At 51.1% G+C, this 22,175-nt stretch overlaps 1 protein-coding gene across 1 annotated transcript; it reads left to right on the forward strand.

Moving 5' to 3' along the window:
- The first annotated feature begins 1,079 nt into the window (after positions 1–1,079).
- Positions 1,080–21,586, forward strand: PLBD2 (phospholipase B domain containing 2). The gene is made up of 12 exons (XM_090062407.1): positions 1,080–1,410; positions 8,491–8,584; positions 9,712–9,870; positions 10,967–11,067; positions 12,323–12,537; positions 12,858–12,952; positions 13,969–14,129; positions 15,650–15,745; positions 16,555–16,626; positions 17,175–17,327; positions 18,662–18,824; positions 19,587–21,586. Exons 1-12 carry the CDS (start codon positions 1,103–1,105, stop codon positions 19,752–19,754), a joined length of 1,785 nt encoding a protein of 594 aa, XP_089918533.1. The 5' UTR covers positions 1,080–1,102; the 3' UTR covers positions 19,755–21,586.
- Positions 21,587–22,175: the final 589 nt, after the last annotated feature.

Raw genomic sequence — 22,175 nt, forward strand, 5'->3', positions numbered from 1 at the left:
ACAGAATAAGACGAGGAGGTAGTAAGCTTCAAAGGAAGTGTTTTTTCACACAGCATGTCATTCAAGTGTGGAACTCACTGCCACCAGATGCTGTAGAAACTGGCAGTTTACCCAGATTCAAAAAAGAGACTGAACAAAGTCTTGGAGGAGAGGGGCATCCATAACTATTGAGAACAGGAGTCAGGGCTCCTGCCTCTGAATCAGAACCTCCTAGGCCTTAAATGCTGGAGGCTGCGAATGAGACAGGAACAGAGGAAAAAACCCTGGCCATACCTAGTTGTTATAGTTTAGTTTCACAGTTGTTAGGGGCTGGAAGGGACCTTACAGATCATTGGGTCCAGCCCCCCAGCATGTGGGAACAATCCCAAGTCCCTCAGCCTCTCCTCACACGTCTTGGTCTCCAGGCCTCTAATCATTCTTGTGGCCGTCCTCTGGACTCTCCCACGCTTCTCCATGTCCTTCTTGAAGTGTGGCGCCCAGAACTGGATGCAGTCCTCCAGTGGTGGGCTCACCAGGGCCGAGTAAAGCGGGAGGATGACATCCTTTGCCTTACTCGAGATGCCTCAGTGGATGCACACAACTGTTTGGTTAGCTCTGCCAGTTATGGCATCACATTGGTGGCTCGCGTCCATTTTGGTGTCTAGTTCACTCCCCTTTCAGCATCCGCTCCCTGCCAGCGTGTGACACAGGAGGCTGGGCCAGATGGGCCTACGATCTATATACGAACCTAAGACTTGGCATTTACTGCGTTGGGCCTGAGCAAAAGAACTTCCTTTTGTTAGTTTTAAACTTACTGCCTACCAGTTTCATTTTGTGACCCCTAGTTCCTCTATTGTGAAAGAGACTAAATGACAAGTCCCTCTTTACTTCCTCTTCAGCATTTCGTGTTTTGTAAATGCTAATCGCCTCCCCTCTCGAGGATCTCTTTTCTAAACCGGGCGGACCGCGCTTCACTTCGTCTCCCCTCACCCGGCCCCTCCAGGCTGCCCGCCGTCCCCCGCGACCCCGCTCCTGCTGCTACACGTGTCTGGAGCCGGTTGTTACGATTCCTTTCTTAACAGCCCCCGACGTTGTGTTTGCCTTTCCGACAGTTGCCGGGCCGATGTTTGCAGCCAGCCGCCCCCAGGGGCCCGCAGCTCCGCGACACGAAACCCGCCAGAGCAGGAACCCGCCCCTCCCCCGCCCGTCACGTGACGGCTGCGGGCCAGGCCGGGCTGGGGCCATGGCTGCGGCGCTGCTGCGGGCGCTGGCGCTGGCGCTGGTGGCGGGCGGCCCGTGCCGGGCGGAGCCGGGGCCCCGCACTAGCTCCGTGCTGCTGGACGCCGCCGCCGGGGAGCTGCGGGTCGTGCAGGGCTGGGAGCCGGCGGCCGTGGCTTGGGCCAACCTCACGGACCACATCCAGCACGTCGGGTAGGCGCGGGCGGCCTCCGGGGGGCTGGCTCCCTCCCGGCCCTGGCCAGGGGTGGGCTGACAGCTGTGCGAGCCCCGGGGGGACGGGCTCTAGCTGCAGGCCTGCCCCTGCCCTTTGCCTCCTGTCCGGCAGCCAGGTCCCGCCTGCCCTCGGCTTCTAGTCACGTTTCCCCAGCCATTTTCCGCCCCTTGTGCCTTGTGTCCCCAGGCTCCCTCCTCTCAACAACAGGCCTGTGCATTCCTCTGACTGTAGGATCAGGGGAAGAACAAAACCTGCCGCTCTTGGGCATGAATAAATGCTCCTGGGCTCGCAAGGTGGGATCTTGCAACATGCAGAGCGCTCGTTTCAGTGTGTAGCTCCCAGGCACGGGTCTGCCTGCCGGCCACCTGACTCTGCCTCTTGGCTGAGCTCGGATTTATTTATTTTTTTTAATGTATAATTTGTATCCGAGGCCAAATTAGCCAAAACTAATTCCAAATCCAAGAGTCCAGAGCTGTAAGTGGTCCTACTACCAGCAAACATCCTCCACCCGCACCTGCGGCTTCAGATGTTTCCAAAACCTTTGGCAGGCATCCTACTTGCAGGTCCAAGCCTGGAGGCACGGGGTTTAGATGCCCCCCAGTTTTGCTTGCCATCAGCCACGAGGCCCTTGGAGCAAGCTAGGGAGGAGACTCCTATTTCCATAAACCGGGCTTCAAGCCGCTGCACCTCGGCGGGTCCTGAACCATGCCACAGGAGCAGTTCTCCTGTAAGGCAGTTCAGGAAAACTGCCTTCTTGGACACACAGATGCATGGTATTTCCCCTGCCAGGTTAAGAAGCCATTACACTTGATCTGAGCCTTGAAGAGGCCGAGAAGCAAGCTGAGCTCATATAAAGGACACTCCGAAGTGGTTTGTCCTCCTGGGGTTTCGTACCCCTGTGATTTACCTTGCAAGGGTACAGAGAGCCTCAGTTGGGTGGTGGCCTAAACCTTGTAGCCAGCCCACTGCTATCACCCAAACACTTTGCATTTTGGGCATGATAACAGATTGGTCCTACTCTGAAGGCATTATTGCACTGTGGAACAAGACTGGCCCAAAGGGACTGAAACCTGGATTTTTGCTGCTGTCAAGATTTTTTCTTATTTTAAAACTTCAGCTGCTTATTCTCTTCCCTTCACTTAAATCTGAACTAATTGGCTGCAGGCAGGAGTCAGCTGCCCTCCGAGTGTGAGCGTTGCTCATAGGACTCTGGTTCTGCTTATTTGACATCCTGACTCCGCTGTGTCACGGGGAAGGACACAGACCCAACCAATGCCCTGTTCTTGGCACTTCGATCTCTATGGATAGATACAGACCCACAGCTGGGGAATGTTGCCCTGGCCTTTATTTTGGCAAAAATTTCCCATATAACTCTAAGGCAAATCAGATCCCTCTAGAAGTACACTGGGCTCTTTGCACAGTGTTCTGTCACAGCACGTGGCTGTGGGCTCAGTGCTGTGGTGTCCTGCAGACCAGGCTGTGAAGGAGTGGTCATTCTAGTGGTGTGTGGTGGTTTCCTTTACAGCCAGCCTAGCTGGGAGAGTCATTTATTTTGCTTGAATCCAGAGCACCCTTAAGCAGCTTTTGCTCTAAGCCGTGTGGTATGTGTGGCTGCTCAGGCGCTCTCATGCTGCACTGCCAGACACACCTGTGTGGCTGTGCACGCTGCACAGCTTAGAGGGAACGCTGCCCTCAAGTGCCTGTTATTAAGCCCTGGGTAGGCTGAGACCTCGATCACCTGGTTGCTTATTATCTGCAGCTTGAAATAAATTTTTTTCCTGAAGACAATAGGCTGGTTTGGATGGCGGCAAACCTGTAGGTTGGTACTCCGAACCTTTGTTCTGCAGGAACCTTTTGTCATTGTGTGTGCCATTATCCCAAAGGAAAACGATGTTGGTAGCAGGCCAGGACTGTTAAGTGACTTGTTCACCAATGAAATCATATACCTGCTTTGGGCTTCTGGATGTGGATCCTCTAACCAGCCACACGGACTCATCTGACTTAGTCTGAGGTACCATCCACCTGTGGGGAAGGCTTAGCAAAGATGCAGGTTGGGAAGGGCTTGAGTATCAGGTTCTTTTGCTCTTTGCTGTCATTCTAGATGGAGAGGGAGCAAATACTGCAGGTTTTTTCAGCTCGAATGGGGTGGGCAATCAGAAGTTTGTCCAGAGCAACAAAAACCTGGGAAAGCTACAAGGTTATGTTTGGCCAAAGATGTTGGCAGTCATGCATCTCCTCACACTTGTATGCAAAACAGTCTCCCTTTTTTTTTTTTAATGATAAATGCCTTATTTTAGATCTAAAGAAAAAACCCCCCATAAGTATAGTTCCTTTTTGTGGCAGAGCTGGGCCAGAAGTCACATGTTCAGCTTACAAATCAGGAGATACCTTAGAATAACTCTCTGGTTCTTTTTAAGTTGCCTTCTGGTGTCAGAGCTTCAAAGTAGTCATGCTTTTCTCCCTATCAGAAAGTCTGGGAACTCTTTAAGTAGTGTTCTGAGATTCCTGCAAGATCACATGGCTCTAGGACCTGCTGCTTCAGTGAAAGCACTATGCATTTTGAGGCATAGAATCATAGAATTGAAGGACTGGAAGGGACCTGTAAGATCATTAAGTCCAGTCCCCTGCCATGGGCAGGAGATTACTGGGCTTAAGTGAGCTCAATGAAATGCTTGTCCAGCCTCCTCTTGAGCACCTCCAAGGATGGAGACTGCACCATCCCTGCTCGAAATGTGTTCCTTATTTTAGTTACCCTTACGAAAAATAAGTTTTTCCTAATGTCCAACCTAAATCTTTCCTCAATTAACTTGTGCCTGTTGATCCTCATCCTCCCTGGAGGTACCTTACTGAAGAGTTTCTCCCCTAGATCTCGGTGTTTACCCTTGGCATACTTGTAGGCGGCTATCAAGTCACCTCTTGGTCTTCTGTTGCTCAGACTAAACAAACCCAGTTCCCAGAGTCTCTCATAGGGCCTATCCTCCAGGCCCCTGATCATTTGGGTGGCCCTTCTCTGCACCGTTTTAAGTTTATCCACAGCCGTCCTGAAGTGCAGTGCCCAGAACTGGACACAGTCCTCCAGCTGTGGCCTCACCAATGCCGAATAGAGGGGGAGGAGCACCTTTCTGGATCTGTTCACAGCATATCTGCTGATACACACCAGAGTCCTATTTGCCCTGCTGGCAGCTTCATCGCACTGTTGGCTCATATTCATCTTCTGGTCGATTGTCAACCCCAGGTCCCTCTTAGATACAGTCCCAGACAGTGGACCACCACCGATCATATAGATATGGTGAAGGTTCTTCCTACCTAGATGAAGGACCCAGCACTTGTCCCTGTTGAACCTCATCTGATTGTGTTCAGCCCATAGAACCAGTCTTTTGAGGTTGTCTTGGATCCTTACCCTATCCTCAGATGTGTCCGCATTTCTCCACAGCTTGGTGTCATCCACAAACTTAATCATTGCACTTTCCACCTCTTCATCCAAGTCATTGATAAAGATTTTAAGAGGACAGGCCCAAGTCCTGATCCCTGGGGGACACCACTGGTGATGGCCCTGCAGGATGAGGCCATCCCATCGATTACAACCCTCTGGGATTGGTCTCTGAGCTGGTAGCCAACCCACCTCACTGTAGACAGGTGTAGGCCAGTACTCTCCAGCTTAATTGAAAGGATCTCATGGGAAATGGTATCAAAGGCCTTGCTGAAGTCTAGGTAAATTATGTCAACCTCATGCCCCTTGTCCAGCTGATTAGTTACCAGATCATAAAAGGGCACCAGGTTTGTTAGGCATGACCTGCCCTTGGCAGAGCTGTGCTGGTTGCTGCTTAATACCTCACCAGTTCCAAGCTTGTGGTTGATGGCCTCCTTGACAATGTTTTCAAAGATTGTTCCCAGGACCAAGGTTAGACTGACCAGTCTGTAGTTTACAGGTTTATCCCTTTTTCCTTTCTTAAGGATGGGTACTATATTAGCTCTCTTCCAGTCGGTCAGGACTACTCCCAAGGTCCACGACTCTTTGAACAGCTTTGCCAGATGCCCTGCTGTGAGCTCAGCCAGTTCTTTAAGGACTCTTGGATGCAGGTCATCTCGCCCAGAAGAGTTGAACACGTCCAGATGTTCTAAGAGTACCCTCATCTGGTCGGGACTGATTTCATGTGGGCTGTTGTCTTCCCCATATTCCCTGGGCCTCTGGACAGGGAAACAGCTCCCATCTGATTTCAGGAATACCGATGTGAAGTAAACATTTATGAGCTCTGCCTTTTCGTGGGGGTCGACTGTGGGCTGTCCGTCTGTCCCGCCCAAATTCAGTAGGGGTCCCACATGGAACTTGATTTTTTTTCTTGCTCCCTATGTACCTATAGAAAGGTTTTTTGTTGTCCTTTATTTTGGATGCCAACTTGATCTCCATGCCTGCCTGGGCTTTCTGCATCTTATACCTGCAGACCCTGACCATGTGATTGTACTTCTTTGGATGCTGAACCATTTTTCCATTGCTTGTGCTTCATTTTTCTTTGTCAAGAGTTCCCTGATAAGCTGAGCAGGTCTCTTGGCCCCTTTCCCACTTTTTGATGACCTCTTTTTGGGCAGTGAGAATTGTCCCCTTAAGGAAGCTCCATCGATTCTGAACAACTAAGTCATCCAGTTGATGGTCATGGAGGGTCTTTCTAACTAGACTCCTGAACTTACCAAAGTCTGTCCTTCTGCAGTCGAGGACTTCTGTTGTACTGGCTGAGTCACCATTACCCAGAGCACCTCCAATCTTCAGGTCACCTACCATGTCTTCCCCTTTGGTCAGCACTAAGTCCAGGGTGACTTTACCCCTAGTTGGTCCTTCCACAGCCTGTCAAGAGCAGGTCATCAATAGCTGCCAGGAAGTTGGTTGACGTGCTGGAACTGGCTGAGTGGTCTTCCCAGCAGATGTCAAGGTAGTTGAAGTCATCCAAGACAATCAGGTCTTTGGTGCTGGCTGCCTCTGTCACTTCCCTGGAGAATACTTGATCACTGTTGTCTTCTTGGTAGGGAGGTCTATAGTATATTCCTACTATCAGGTCCTCCTCTTCTGAGCCCCATTGTATCTTGACCCAGAGGGTCTCAAGGGACCTCACCCTTCAGTCAAACATGACTTGCAGAGAGGGGTACTGCTCTTTCACATAGAAAGCCACACCTCCTCCCTTCTTCCCAACCTGATCCTTCCTGTAGAGCCTTTAGCCTTCAATGTCCACTGCCCAGTCATATGTATTGTCCCACCAGGTCTCTGTCAGCCCAGTGAGGTCGAATTCCTCGTTTGCCAGAAGAAGTGCCAGTTTGTCCTGTTTGTTGCCTCTGCTTCTGGCATTCTGATAAAGACACCTGAGTTTACCCCTAGTCGTGTCAGGTTTCCTGTCCCACTTCAAGTGCCTCAGGCCATTGGTACTTATCTGTATATCCCCTACTTGAAAGTCCTCCCTTCGGTCATCTTGGCCAGAGGATGTGTACAGCAGTGAAATCTCTCACCCCAAGATATGCCTAGTTTAAAGCCCGTTTTAAAGTAAGTCAGCAATTCTCGTAGAGAGTCATGGCATGTCATCTCCTCTGTAACATCTAGCCATGCAAAATAGGAGGACACTGGCATTGCTGTTTCAACAGGCAGTAGGCACAAGGTGAAATTAAGGAAAAGGGCAGCTGCATTTCATTTCAGCATCCTTGTCATGGGGCTGGCATGTCCTAGACAGTGCTGACAAGGCTGAGGTTCAGGAGATCCCTTGCACATATAGGGTGATGCATCTAGGTTGGTGGGAAGAAAGGAGATAGTGTTTATGACAGACTTGCCATGTTTCACTTACCTTCTCAGGTTGTTGTATGTGTTTAGCAGTTTCAAGTGCTCGATTGTGGACTCTGCAGAAGACCACTGATCCTAAAGAGTTGTAGCCTCTTGCATCACCTCTGGAGGGGCTTTCTGCAGGAGAAAAGCAAGTCACCTTAACAAGACAGGGTGTGTGAGGAAGCTTGGGTTGTCAGGTCCTCTCTACTGTACTTGTCCTGTGGGTAACTCTGATCCCAGAGTGATCTGACTGGCACTGGCCTGCAGATCCTTACAAAAATAAATACCCCTTCTTCCCCTGCCTGTGCAGGAGAGCCTGTTAGGCAGCTGCAGCAGGACACTCAGCTATCTTGACTGCTCAGGTTTAGCCACCTGGAGGAGCTGGTGCCCTTGACTGCTGCCCTGCATCTTTGCTGTGGACAAGCATGAATAATCTCCTGTCTCTGTGGTGTAATGTGGAGCCAGAGGCAGAGGGGGTCCCAGGGAGGCCGCAAACAATGTGGCTGTTCTATCATGGAGGATGGCCTGGGTTGGAGCCATGCTGTCTGCTCTCTCAAGGCCTGGAGCAACTCCAATTTCAGAGTGTCCCCTGTCTGCCAACTTCCACAGGCAGCCTGGCTGGGCATTGGAAATACATTGCAAACCAGTGTCAAGGAGTCTGGTTCAGGGCCCTTGTCAGTAGATCTATTGTCTGTGTCTGCCTTGGCCCCCATGGTGCAGAGTCAAGGTCTGCTTCTCTGTCTGCAGCCTGCCCTCCCGGAGGGAGTCCCAAGGGCAGCTGGCTGAGGTATGTCCAAAAGCAGAGCCCTCTACATGGGGCTACAGTACTGAGTGCCAGAGAAATGCCAGTGCAGAGAAAAGACAATGATCCTATAATGGATGCAGTCCTTCTGCCTGTCCTCCTCTGGTTGTGGTCGTTTGGGGAAAAATCCCAGTAGTCACTGCCCAGGGCTCCAGCCTGGTTCTGGCCCCAACTTGCACTGGGTGACTGCACTGGAAAGTTCCTGGGACCAGGTCCAGCAGGTGAGCACAAAGTGTTCACCATGGCCAAGGGAGCAGGTTTGCTTTGTCCCGAGTCTGAGCTCTTATCTGAAGGGCATTTAAGATAGTAGAATACACACAGCTCGGCTGGATTCCTGACTGCTCTCCAGGCGCATGGCCAGGCAGTGCATTGTCTTCTATCTGCGAGGTTTTTCCATTGCACTAATTTGAGCTGTGTCTTCATCACAATCATTGCATCCCCACTTTTCTTGGGCAGGTGGTCCTTCCTGGAGCTGGCCACCAATGAGAAGTACAATGACAGTCTGCAGGCCTACGCTGCGGGGTTGGCTGAAGCAGCTGTGTCCAAGCAGGTAAAGGATAATCCAAGGTGGGGGTGGGGATAGGGAAGACCTGGCTGCGCTGGTGTTTGTTCTGCTCCAGGGTTATCCAGGCCTGGCATCCTCTAGCTCTGCTGCTGCACAGCAGTTCTAATATGCAGCCCCCAGCTGAGCCTAGGTCTTACAGGAGGACAGGTGTGACATCTCTGTCTTCTGGGCCAGATCAAGACCACAAGGAGCCTCATGGGCCAGAACTGGACACAGCAGTGGTGGTAGTGGTCCAGGGGTTAACATAGCTATTGCTTACCACTTCTCCCCATTGCTGTCATGCATCCCCAGTACAGCTCCATAGCTAGGAATTTGATGGTGGGCCCCAACCCTGAATTCGCAACCCTTCTGGAGATCTGCAGGCCAGATGAAGCAGGTCTGTGGGTCATCTCTGTGACCGCCCTGCTATGGATAAATTTATCTTGGCCCTTACTGTGCAGTAAAGTTATTCCTTACTGAGGAGTAGACACCACCAGCTCTTCATGTTAGCAACCCCCAGCAAACTCTATTATTGTACCTGGCTGGTATACTAATGCACTGCGACAGAGGGGATTTGAATTGAGCAGACAGCTACCCAGGTATGAAATTGAGTGGACACACAGTGCCTTCCAGGTAGTACCTTTTCATGCCATAAAGTTATGGCATGTTATATGAAGGGTCATTTTACCCTGGGGCCAAGTGATTTACTGCAGAGCAGGGCAGGGCGTTTTGTGTCTGCTCTTTTTGTATACAACAATGTTGTGTGCCTACCGTTTTCCCCCCACCCCCATCTCTTCCACCAATGCTCCAGGTCTGTGTCAGTCCTGACTTGCACCCAGCAGATTCTCTGATCGGGCCTCTTGTTTGGGCTGTTACAGACACACATGTCCAAAGACCTACGCTCCCAAACTTGTTTTGCTTACATCTGAGCTCAGTTCGGAGTTGCGTTTTTGCCCCCTCAGCTACCTCCTGCCCCCAGTCACCATCTCTGGATCTGCAGCCAGCTCTCTGTCCGTAGCCAGTGCCAAATGCTCTGGCATTATTGAGGGGCAATAGAGAATCAGCACTTTACACCAGATTTGAGGCTAGCCTGCCCTCCCCACCCCTCATCTTGTCATTTTGTCTCCCTCTAGCTCATCTATATGCACTGGATTAACACCATGATGGGCTATTGTGGCCCCTTTAAATATCAGACCGACTACTGTGAGAAGCTGAAGAGCTACATAGAGGCCAACCTGGCTTGGATGGAAGAGCAGATGGAGAAGGGAAAGGATTCTGAGTATTGGTACCAGGTAGGAGACCCAGTATTTTCAATCTGCATGTATCAACAAGGGATGCTGAGCACTGTACAAAATGGTAGGGTTTCCTGTGAGAAGGGCATGAGTCTCAGACATCATTCCTCATCCAGGAGGCCCCAGACATGGGAAAATCAGGGAACTGATTTCTAAATACTAAATTCGTTCACTCTCCCATCTGGTCCTGAAAGGCCATGGATTGTCAAGCATAGCTCCCAACTACTTGTGGCCCTTACAGGTTTACCTGGGATTTCAAGCAAATAAGTGAATAAGTGTCTTGGCTAATTGCAGCTGGGGTGATCAGATCTGGCCTTTGTGTTTCTTTTCTCTTACAGGAGAAGTTAATCCTTTATTTCCCTTCCTAGAAACCTTCACATGCTGAGGGCTGACTGGGCAGTTTCACACACAAACAAGGTTGAATTTCAGGGCTGGAAGGGAAACTAGAGCCATCCTGACTTGGCATTGAAGCTCAGCAGCTTGCTCTGTTTTGTTGGCATGTGGCCTGCTGGTCATGATGATTCAGAAAGAGGAAAGATCTTAGCCTGATTGCAGAGCTCAGCAGGCTTTTCTGGCTGGTGTTCAGGGGGAGGCCCCTAGCACATGTGATCTCCAGTCACTGAGGCTGGGCACAGGTGTAACTGAACCTCTTGGAAAAGGGAGGGGGATTTGCTGCTGGCGGGTATGTACATAAACTATTCTGATTTAACTGTTACATCTGTCATCTGCTCCTATAGCACTAAGTGAGCTGCAAATTCATTCTTGAATGAAATGAGGTTAAGGTTACGAGAGTGTTACTTCCCCTTACTGCTGCTTTTAGTAGAAGGTCTAACATTAACAATAGAACATCTTATACCCATGTAATTTACTACTAGTATAACTGTTACATATGTTCATACCCTCAGACACAATTGCCAAGAGCATCATCATGTCCTTCAAGAGCCACTTGTCAGAGTAGGTTGTCCTTCCCTTTTCCATTCTGGACTCTCTTGATCTGACCTGTACTGCCTGTTGTGAGATCCTGGCCCTGTGCCCTCCCCATGGTCCGTCCCACCCCATGAAGGAGTTTTATGTGACCTGTTCCTTCCCTCGGTAGGTGCGCCTGGCTTTGCTGCAACTCAAGGGCCTTGAGGATGGTTACTATGGACGAGTGGCCTTCCCCAGTGAACAATTCTCCATCACCCCTTTTGGCTTCCTGTAAGTTCGATGGGAGAAGGATGAATCCTCTTAACCCCTTCAGCTCTGAATTGTGTCAGGAACAGAGATGAGCTGAAGTCAAGGGGGAGTTCTGCCTGGTGGTGGCAAGGGGACATGGGTGTCTGGCCAGCCTGAGCCAAATAGCTGTGGCTGTCCTGGCTGCCATATGGGCCTTGAGGCTGTGTCCTGTACACATGCAGGAAGGGAAGGCCATAAGCTTCAGGCATGTATTATAATCCCCATTGTGAGGGAAACTGAGGCATGAATTGGTGATGCGTCTTGCTCAGCAAGGAAGTCAGTGACGGCACTGGGGGTAGACCCCAGGAGCTGAGACTCCAGGACTCATGCTGGGTGCACGAGATATTCCCCAACCACGCAGCTTGACATAGGGGTCATGCTTGGAAATGGTGCCTTGTTGCTCCATCCCATGTACCTGTGGAGTCCTCCCAAGAGAGATTGCTGACCAGCCAGTGTGCCTTGGCTCCCATTAGGCCAGAAGCAGAGCTTCCTATGCTGCTGGCTGGTTTTGGATTGCAGAACCCTTCCTAGACACACTGCCTCTCTGTGCCCCAGTTTCCCCACATGTCTAACAAAAGGAGGAGGAGGTCTCCCCTGAGAACTGCTGAGGTAGCATTTGTGTGGTGCCTCAGTGATGGGAAGTGCTGTGTTGAGGGGGTGGGGATCTTCCAGTTGCTGTTCAAATACTTCAGTACTGCATTCAGACTCTCTAAACCCTTTGGACACACAGTGCATTTCTCCCTGTAAGGCCCCTAGAGTCTCAGAATTGAGCCTTGGATGGTGCCACTGAGCTGTGTCACTTTGTGTCCCTGTGTGTTACTCTCCAGTGGCTGGGTCTGGTATTGCTGCCCACTGTTTTCCTCATGTGATTAGTTTAGCTCATGGGGTTGAAGAAGGCCCGAGTCAATGGAGGCAAAAGTCAGGCATTCCTTACCTGGTGCCCTATGTCAGCCTTTGCCTGAGGAGGCAGTTTTAAGCCTGTCAATAGGGCTTGCACTTTATCTGTGCTTAGATAAGAGGGCTGAGCTGTGACAGCAGGGAGTGAGTCTGGGGGGCGGTTAAGTTGATCCCCTTCCAGCCCTGTGCATGTGGCAGGAGTTCCTGTGTTCCTCTAAGGGCTGGGCCTGCCTGGGATAACCAGGGCAGGCTTCCCACTGAGCTAGGGAACCTAAACATGCAGCCAGTCATCCTGGGCATTGGTGATATTGGGTGTCTGTTTTTCTCCCTGGATCCTCAGCTTGTTCCAGTTGGGGGGTGATCTGGAAGACCTTGAATCTGCCTTGAACAAAACCACCAGTGCACGTGTCCTCGGCTCTGGATCTTGCTCTGCCCTCATCAAGCTGTTGCCAGGAAACAAAGATCTCTTTGTGTCCCACGACACCTGGAATTCCTACCAGTCCATGCTGCGCATCATCAAGAGATACACGCTGCCCTTCCACACCTCGGCCCAGAGTGCGTATGGGATATATATGGGGAGGGCAAGAGGGGAAGGAGCCAGCTGGCGTAGTGCGAGCATGGAAGCTTCCCACGTTTCTAGCATATTTCTCTCCTGCTTATGCATAATGAGAGAAGAGCTCTTGCTGTTGGGTTCCACTGGGCTGACCCAGGAAGAGGGGAGATTTCAGCTCCTGCTGCCCCTCTGGATTCTGTCACCTCTGAGTGGAGTTTGCTGTATGCAACTGGAGTCCTCTGACAGTGTCTGTCACTGGGGGAGGGGCTGTCGGGCTACTGATCCCATGCCCCTGATGGCTTCCTGTGATCTGGTCCATCAGGCAACTTTGTGATTCCGGGGAACGTCCAGGTTTTCTCATCCTATCCTGGCACCATCTTCTCAGGAGATGACTTCTACATTTTGAGCAGTGGCTTGGTGAGTAGCTGTGGTACCTCTCTTGACACAGCCCCGTTGTCCCTGACTCCTGCTGGCTGTGCATTGCCTTCCCCCATCTTGCTGCTTCAGGGTTCAGCACTAGGGCTGTGTGAAACAGCACCGTTCCATTTCGACTTGCGTTTTGAGGTCCGACAGAACAGCGTTTCATTTCAAATTTCATTTACATTTGAAACCACTGTTCTGTTTTGTTTAGTCAGAACAGTGACGCTGTTTCTACGTTTTGCCCATAGGCTATAATGGGGAAGCTCGAAACAGCCTCTCCCCTCCGGCAGGCAGATTGGGGGCCCGCAATCCCAGGAGGGCTGTTGGGGATCGTGATCATGCTGGGGAAGGCAACTCAGCCCAGCTGGGCTGAGTTCCCCTCCCCAGCCTGATCGTAGTGCTGGGGAGGGGAACTGAACCCGGGCTCAGTTCCCTTCCCCTGTGCTGTGAATGGCTTCCCGCAGCCTGGTGGCAGGAGGCTGGGAGAGCCAGGTTGCAGTCCCTGCTTGGCTGAGCCACATGGGGCTGCAGAGCCCCTGGGAGCACAGCCCTGGTTCTCCTGTCTCCCACCACTCGGCTGTCGGCTGCTTCGAAACTCAAAACGTTTTGAAATGTTTCAACTAGTCTCGTTTTGTTTCAAGGCTGTTTCAAAGCTCTTTTTTTTTTATTTCACTGTTTCAAGCTTGAAATGAGTCGAAACAGTGCTGAAACGAAACAGTTGGTGAAATTTCGCACAGGCATATTCAGCACCAGGGTAGTGAACCAAGGGCTCTGCCTCTGCCTTGGTGTCTAGTCCAGGGTCCTGTCAGTGCAGGGTTGTACTTAGGTGTCTCCCTGCCATATTAACTCCCATGCACCCCCAGTCTTTACATGGGAAGTGGGACAGGGTGGATCCAGCTTGGCCTATTCCACCCCCAAATTCCTGCTCTGTTACTGAGAGCCCAGGCCTGGACTCTGGTCACTTCCCCTCTTTGCTGGCTTTGATCAGGGCCTCATTACTGTGGTTCCTGTAGGTGACTCTAGAAACCACCATTGGGAACAACAATGCTGCCTTGTGGAAGTACATCAATCCGAAAGACAGCGTCCTGGAGTGGCTACGAAATATAGTGGCCAATCGACTGGCCAGGACAGGGGCTGAGTGGTCGGCCATCTTCCAGGAGTTCAACAGTGGCACGTAAGCTGGCTTAGGCTCAGGCTCACTCCTTCAAAATCTTTACTTCTACATGGGATGTTTAAGATGCTGTGTTCTATTTCGGCTGAGCAGGGAGATTTAAGCTGGCTTTGATATCAGGATTTTGTAGTAGGCACTCTATGGTGATGGCAGAATGTCATGGGTCATCGCAGAGCACATCTATACAGCAGTCAGAGGTGTGCCTACAACCCATGGGCATTCCCAGGCTTGTATAACGTAGCCAATATGGGTACCCACAGCAGTGACAATGCACTGTACCAGCCTGCCACAGACCTTGGCATCTTACTCAGACAGTTAGCCAGTGTTGGTCCATGCTGACGTGGCTTCACTGCTGTTAGCTAGATTAGAATGAGCTGTCTTGTGCTAGCTTTCCTGAAAACTCACTCCATGGCCACGTGGTATGACACAGCTATAGTAGCACTGTAGGTTGCTAAGGAACTGTGGTGCCATCTCGACATGATGTCTGTGTTGCTGTAATTGAAAAGTAAACTTAACAGGTGTGAACCAGCAGCTAGGTTGCTTGCACCATTGCCCACTGCTGGAAGGGCGTATTACTAATACTGTTATGCATATTACAGCATGATATTGAAAACTGCCATGAAGGAGGAGAAAAAAATTGTTCCCTCTTGCCAGAGAAGGCAGGATGTGAGGCAGTGGATTTCAGCTAAAGCCAAAGAGATTCAGCTCAAATTTCAGGAAAAACTCCCTGACCATAAGGGCAGTAATATCAGTGCAACAAGCTGCCGGCTGTGGAGGTTTTCAAGAAGAGGCTGGATAAGCATGGGATGGTTTAGGAATAACACCTGCACTTGTGCTAGTGATTGCATTAGCTAAACACAGGTTCCTTCCACCCCGTGATACTCTGAATAGCCAAGGCAATGGGTAGGGGAAAGGTGTAGACTAGTTATGTCTGTTGCTGAGGGAGACTGTCCTCTCCTGGAGATGATCAGGGCTTGTGTTTTGGAGTGGAAGGATCTGAATTTAGTCCCCGTCATTGCCATGCAGCTCTGAGATCTGTGGTGCAGTAAGGTATAGAGACACTTGGGAGGTCCTATGTAGCTATGGGTGTGCCACTAGAACAGCATTCATTCTGTTTGCCACAGAGCAGTCAGCCTTGCTCTCAGAGCAGCCTGCAGTTTCTGATTTCTCTGCAGCTGTAAAACCAGTGGCCAGTGATGCATCAAGTTGATGAAGTGGTGGGGAAGAAACAGGTGGGAGGGGCGGAAACGAGAGCAGGGGAGGGAATCCTTGTGACACTTCAGTGGAGCTTAGCTGGTTCCTGGTTACAGTGTCTCTCAGTCTGTGGCAGCAGCCTGAGAGTTGTCTGTTGCAGCTCAGATGAGATCCTCCAAACCACATTGCTATTCTTCATGGTATGCCTGCAGTCTGCACTGCAGAGAAGCTAGTTGCCCTGAGTAGCCATGTAGAAGGACTGTTGCTAACAAATGCTGTGGTTGAAGGACACTGATCTTGGGGTGCGACCTCTCTGCTCCTTTGCCCAGGTACAATAACCAGTGGATGATTGTGGACTATAACGCTTTCCTCCCAGGCAAGGCCAGCATCCAGCAGGGGGTGCTGATGGTGCTGGAGCAGATCCCGTAAGTGATTTTTCTTTTTCAAACCCCTCATCTAGCTGTAGCAAGCTGTGGGCAGGACGCTACAAAATCACTCCCATCCCTGCCTGACCCTGGGCATTAATGAAGTAGTGCCTGGGCTGTTACAGCTCCTGCCCCTGTGTGGAGGTTCTCCCTTCTGTGTTCAGCCCAGCCTTAAGTGTCTGAGACTTTCACTGTTGTTCCAAGACAAGGCTTAATTTCCCATCTCCCATGCCAGAGATGTTGCTGAGATGCGGAGAAGACAGGGGCTCCTGATTAAGGAGAAGTGGCTGCTCTGGCTGACTGGCTGACTTCCCAAAAGACAGCCTGTTCTTCCTGTCCAGCTGGGTGTTGGCTCCATTTGGCCATTCTTGGCCCTGACCCAGAGATGACCGTAGCAGGGTGTGGGGGCTGGGGCAAATCAGCCTATGTGAGGCCCCTTTAACAGTGTGAGGGGCAGGGCCGTGGTCATCCTGCCTGGCTCTATGGGGCTCCCAAAGCACAGGGCCTGGGGCAGTCGCCCCAATTCCCTCCTCCCCACCCCACCAAAGGATGGCCCTGCCCTGATCAGACCTAGGAGAGCTGAGAGGACAGCAGGCTGCTGGGGATGGCTGGTGGCTGTTTTTAACTGTGGCAGCTTTATACCTGGAGCAGACTCTGGACTCCCCCAGTTAGACTGACAGGATCCTTTTTTATTCAGGATTTTTGAGTATCTTGAGAGGGGAAGGGGCACTCCTGCTTTCCCTGCATGACAGCCACTTCCCAGTGTGTTCTGGCCTGTCTCATGCCAAGCCTTCTTCTCTCCATCTCAGGGGTCTGGTGATTGCAGCTGACAAGACAGAATTGCTGTACCAGCAGGGATACTGGGCCAGCTACAATGTGCCGTAAGAACATGCTTCTCCCTCCATTTATCCCACCCTCCCTGGCTTAGGGAGCCTGGGCTACAGGAGTCAGCAGAGTGAATAGGCCCCCTTGTCCCTGCTGCCCTTACCCCTGGTGCCCTTAGTTGGGCACTGCTCTGACTGGTCTAAAGCCATTGATGTTAATAGGATTATGGGGCTTAAGAATAGGATTCACCTTGCCCTCTCTCATCCTTGCCCCATGCCAGCAGGGGCTGGCATTCCTATGGCTGCAAAAATGGCCTGTTGTGTGTCTCTGACTAGTTCCAGCTGGGAGCAGCCATAGCCCAGCTCATCTCTTAAATTGGACCTCTCTTCCCCTCAACTGTCATTGTCTGTGAACATGGAGGGGGCCTGTGAGGATGTGGGTTGTCCTGAGAGGCTGGAAACAGGCTTTACTGTCCTCCTCCATGTCAGGGAGGATCTGCCTCTTGGCTCTGATCCTGAGCTGGGGTTCCTTAAGGTGTGTGCAGGTCAGGAAGAGCCCCTGCTGTGGGCACTGATGTTGGCAGTGTCCTGCTCTCTTCCATCAGGTACTTTGAGGAGGTCTTCAATGTAAGTGGCAACCTGGAACTGGTGAAGAAATACGGTGACTGGTTCACCTATGACAAGAATCCCCGGGCCCAGATCTTCCGGCGAAACCAGACACTTGTCCAGGACATGGACTCCATGATCCGGCTCATGAGGTGAGGGCTCCCCTGTGGGGCAACGGCATTTCATCTGTGGAGGGCACACTACCTATAGGAAGAACGGACCTCAGTACACACACACTCCTCCCCCTTTGGACTAGGCAGCCAGGGAGGATGGGTAAGTTTAGGGCAAACTAAGCAGTGGGGGAAAAATGAAGGTGCTTAGTGTTCTGCTATATGGTAGTCGCAAATGTTGAGGTTGGCTAATGAGGCCTCATCACATGCTGGCCCTTTGTAACTCTGCGTTGTCTATGAAATTTATCCATAGGCTCAGAGGAGACTTGGTGGCAGCCTATAAGTACATCAGGAGTGTACATCAGGACCCGGGAGCATGTCTGTTCACCAGGGCTCCTTTAGGGAATACTAGGTCCACTGGTCACACACTGCTGAAAGACTATTTTAGACTGGACATAAAGAAAAACTTCTTTACTGTCTAAGTCTGCAGAGTCTGGAACAGACTCCCCCCAGAAGTGGTGCAAGCACCTACTCTGGACATGTTCAAGTTGCATTTGGATGATTATCTTGCTGGCGTCATCTAACCCCAGCTGATTTTCTGCCCCTTGGGCAGGGGACTGGATCCAATCTCACAAGGTCCCTTCCAGCCCTAATGTCTATGAAATATATGAAACTAAAAATATTTTGAGATTCTTGGAGCTGGGAGGCTTTTATGAAGTGGTGATGTGTTGTGATGTCATAGTGATAATCTTGTCTTGATATTCAGGGATAATGCAGTGTTGCAAAATCCCAATACTCTGTTCCTTTAAAGCAGGCAGGGGGAGCCCTTCCCTGTGTGTTGTAAGTAATGTCCAGAAAGAAAAATGTTATGTGAGAACTGGGTTCCATGAGCAGGATTTGGCTCTTTATCCCAAGCAGTAAGCACCTTTATGGTCAGGGATGTTCAGATGCTGGTAGCTTATTTCCAGTGTGTACAAGGGCAGGTTCTTTGTTCATCACCCCAAGGCTGATTCCACTCACCTAAGTCCCAGCTGCAGTTCTACCTGTAGGGCCTCCTGCTTCCTGCATTAAGTTAACCATCCTGCCTGATCTCCTAGTGAGTGAGGATGCATGTTAGACCCCTTATTTATAGAGCTGCCTGCCCAGGGCGATGAGACCCAGTTCAACAACTCCCTTAAGGTAATGAGTCTGTCTGTTGACTTCAGATCAGCCCAGTAACTCCAACTCCGTCCTGTCCCAGTGGCTTCTTGTTCCCCTGCCCTGTGAGCCAGTGAGCCACCTGCCTAGCCTGTTGTTGGGAGAATGTGTCTGCTGCTGTAGGACACAGCTCCCCTTCACTACCCAGGATCAGCATCTTTGTGTCTCCTCTGCCCCAGGTTCAATAACTTCCTGAAGGACCCGCTGTCCCGCTGCCGGGGCTGTGACCCCCCTCAGAATGCTGAGAACTCCATTGCTGCCAGGTCAGACCTGAACCCGGCCAATGGGACCTACCCCTTTGCTGCACTGCGCCAGAGGTCACACGGGGGCACTGACATGAAGGTGAGGACAAGCATGTGGTCCCCGTGGTGCTTGGCACTGCTGCAGATCCAGAGCAGCGGGAGATCAAGTTGGGTTCCTCTGTGCTGGAAGGGGATGTTTTAAGGTGCTGCTCTGGGTTTAGTCGTTGCATGCTCCTGCTGTGAAAGGCATCTTGGTCATGGATCTCCAGGCTGTTGGGCATGGTAGAGCTTGCATATAGTTCCATATTGCCCTGTCTTGCTACAGTGGAGATTGGGCCACATGGAGCACATTCCCAATGACTGCTCAACATGCATCAAAGCCTGACAGTCAGGTAGTGGGACCAGGTTAGCCCAGCCCTGAGCGTGTGCCAGGAGGCAGGTTTGAGATGGAGCATCTGCAGGTGGCTAAAAGGGTTCAGGGTCAGGCTAACCCAGTCGCATTGCGTGTCCTCAGGCTTTGGTGTGGACTGCGTGGGAGCAGGTGGGTGGGATGTGCTCAGTGACAGTGCTGATGTGCTTACAAAGGACTTGTTGCAGTCTTGGCTAGAACGACTTGGATTTCAGGTAGGAGAGCTTTGATTGTGAGGTCATAGGTTCAGTTCCTGATGTTTGATGCTTCCCCAGGGGATCTGATACTGTTTGTGTGTGTATAATATAAATCATACCATGTGTGTGTGCCTCCTTGTGTTCCAAGGCATTGTTCTGGCTTGGGTGTGTCTGTCCTGCTGGCAGGATGTCTACCTTGTGGTGCTTGTCCTGACTATAGAGATGAAGCTATTGTCTTCCTGTGTTCTCTCCTTAGATCACTTCTTACAGGATGGCCAAGGACTATAGCCTGATGGCTGCCAGTGGACCCACCTGGGATGATGTTCCTCCTTTCCAGTGGAGTACCTCCCCCTATAGCAATCTGCTTCACATGGGACACCCTGACCTCTGGAAGTTCCCACCCATCAAGGTTCGGTGGGACTGAAGCAGAGGCCGATCCCCCGAGGGTCACAGCTATGTGGCTTGGGGATGGGGGTTGACACCCCACCATCTTCCCATCTGTCTTGTATGCCAAACTTTGGCCTTGCCACTGTGCTTTGGAAAGTGGGTGCGCTCCATCTCCAGCTCCTTCCCCTGGAGGAAGAAGGGAAGCATGTCCCATCTGTCTGTCTGACTCTGCAGGGGGAGGAAGATGATATGGGGGGAGTAGGAGGGTAGCAGGATGCTGTTGAGTACAGTGCACTTACTGGATCAAACTGAGTCTTGGCTTAAGTGGATGTAGTTCTCATTGGGTGCATCTACATGTTCATTAATATGCAGTAGTTACTGTGAATTTAATTTAGTACTTAAGTACTAAGTAAATGCACAGTAACTTGCGCTACTGCACAGTAGTGCCAGCACATGGTTTTTTTTGTGATGCTTACTGTGCAGTAGCCTAATAACACTGCACAGTAGCATATTAGCATGGTTTTTGACTAGCACACTGCTGTACAGTGTTATTAGGCTACTGCGCAGTAAGCATCTCATGTGGGCATGCCCGGTGTAACCAATGCTTTTGCTTCTTACTGAAGCTGTGGCTTGGACTGTCCCGAGGTGCGTACCTCGGTTTTCTTCTGCAGCGTTATTTTACCTTGCAAACCAGGTTCTCCTTCCCTCCAGAAATGTGGCACTGCTGTTTTCCAGGCAGGTCCAGCTTCCCATTGTACCCTCCCTCCCCTGCCTTGAAGGTGTTCTGTCAGTGCTGCTTCCTTAATACCCCTGCTTTGGAAGCTGGTGCCCAAAGTCCAGAGCTGACACCAAATCCCAGAAGGAGGCTGGCAGCCCCAGGAAGAGCTGCATGCTGTGGTGGAGCTGTGCTCTCGGGGGCTTCTGCACTTCTATTGGTGCCAGGAAGTGACAGGTCTGGGGCATAAACTCTTGGAGTGACCCATAGGAAGGAGTATGTCCATTCTTTGGACCCATTACAGGCACCCTTTGTAATTTGCCCCCTCTTGAATGTAAACTTCAAAGCAACTGGTGGGGGCAACTGGAGATCTGCAGCCCTTAGTCTTCCACGATGGGGTTTTGGGTTGCACCAGCCTAACCATGTCTCTGGGGTGCCAAGGCAGATTGCCCTTCCTGGGTGGAATTGTGCGTGGCATGTCACATCTCTTCCCTTCACTCCATTTGCAGTGGGCTTGGAAACTGTCTTGAGAAACAAGTGGGCTGTGTCGGAAAGGAGTCTGATTACTCTTGTTTTGTTTTGGCTGTTGTCTGACATGCCTGGGGCCACATCCCCTAGGCTGCTGCTGTCCTTGTTGCATCCTCCACTGGTCCAAAAGGTGAGGCCTTAAGGGGATTGGGGTGTAGGGCAATCCAGTAGGATAATGTAGAGGGGTTCCACTGAGGAGTCCCCAGACCCTGAGATTTCTTCCTGCCCTTGCTCTGCTTGCAGCTCTTATTTCCCTGGGATTGGATTCCAGTTGTGTGGGGAGAACATACCTGGGGCAGGTGACTTCACATGTTCAAGGGAAACGGGGCATGACTGTTCCCCAGGCCAGCTGGGTCAAAAGTGTTCCTCTTTAAAAAGGGGGAGGTCCATTGAGCAAGCCCCTCACTGGAGTAGGACTCGGGCACTGGCAGGGGCCGGTCCTGGAGGATCGCTTGCCTCTTTGGATGAGCTGTGGCTTGCTCCAGATTAGCCTGGTGAATGTATTTCTGCGACTGACTGCAAGGCCAGGCTGTGTGTAATCAATGCAAGGAAAGGCGTTCCTGTCTTGTGAGATCAGGAATCAAAGGAGCTGAATGTTTGGTTAATAAAAATAGACTTGACTTGTCTCTTTCTTGTCTCTGCTCTTAGAGAAGGGGGTTTGCTTCATGCCCTCCATGGGGACCTGGAGATTTGGAAGCTGCAAGGGACTGTTAGGATCTGGCCCCAAATTGAGGTAGTGGTTTCATCCAGTGACTTGTTTCAGGCCCATCACTGAGGTTGAGCAAGTGCATGTCTCAGATTTCATAGATTTCATAGACATTAGGAGCTGGAAGGGACCTCAAGAGATCATCAGGTCCGGCCCCCCTGCCATAGGTGGGAAGTCAACTGGGATAAAATGACCTCAGGAAGCAATATATCCACCTGTTTTTTGAAGGAGTCCAGAGTGGGTGCTTGCACCATCTCCGGGGGGAGTTTGTTCCAGACCCTGGACACAAGCACCATAAAAAACATTTTTTCTTATATCCAGTCTAAATCAGCCTTCCTGAAGTTTATGGCTGTTAGATCTTGTTATCCCTTGTGGAGCTCTGGTGAACAGTTCTTCCAGGGCCTGATGTACCCCCTTATGTAATTGTAGGTTGCCACCAAGTCCCCTCTGAGCCTTCTTTTCTCAGACTGAAGAGTCTCAAGTCCCTCAGTCTCTCCTCGTATGGCCTT

This window comes from Crocodylus siamensis, chromosome 9, assembly GCF_052110815.1.
Source record: "Crocodylus siamensis isolate JL-2025a chromosome 9, ASM5211081v1, whole genome shotgun sequence".
NCBI classification, from domain to species: Eukaryota; Metazoa; Chordata; order Crocodylia; family Crocodylidae; genus Crocodylus; species Crocodylus siamensis.

Excerpts from the sequence above, each read along its gene's own strand:
- PLBD2 (XM_090062407.1), top strand. The coding sequence starts at position 1,103 with ATGTTTGCAGCCAGCCGCCCCCAGGGGCCCGCAGCTCCGCGACACGAA. Across the intron at positions 9,871-10,966 it reads ATTCTGAGTATTGGTACCAG|GTGCGCCTGGCTTTGCTGCA; the intron begins GTAGGAGACCCA and ends TTCCCTCGGTAG. Across the intron at positions 15,746-16,554 it reads ATGGTGCTGGAGCAGATCCC|GGGTCTGGTGATTGCAGCTG; the intron begins GTAAGTGATTTT and ends TCTCCATCTCAG.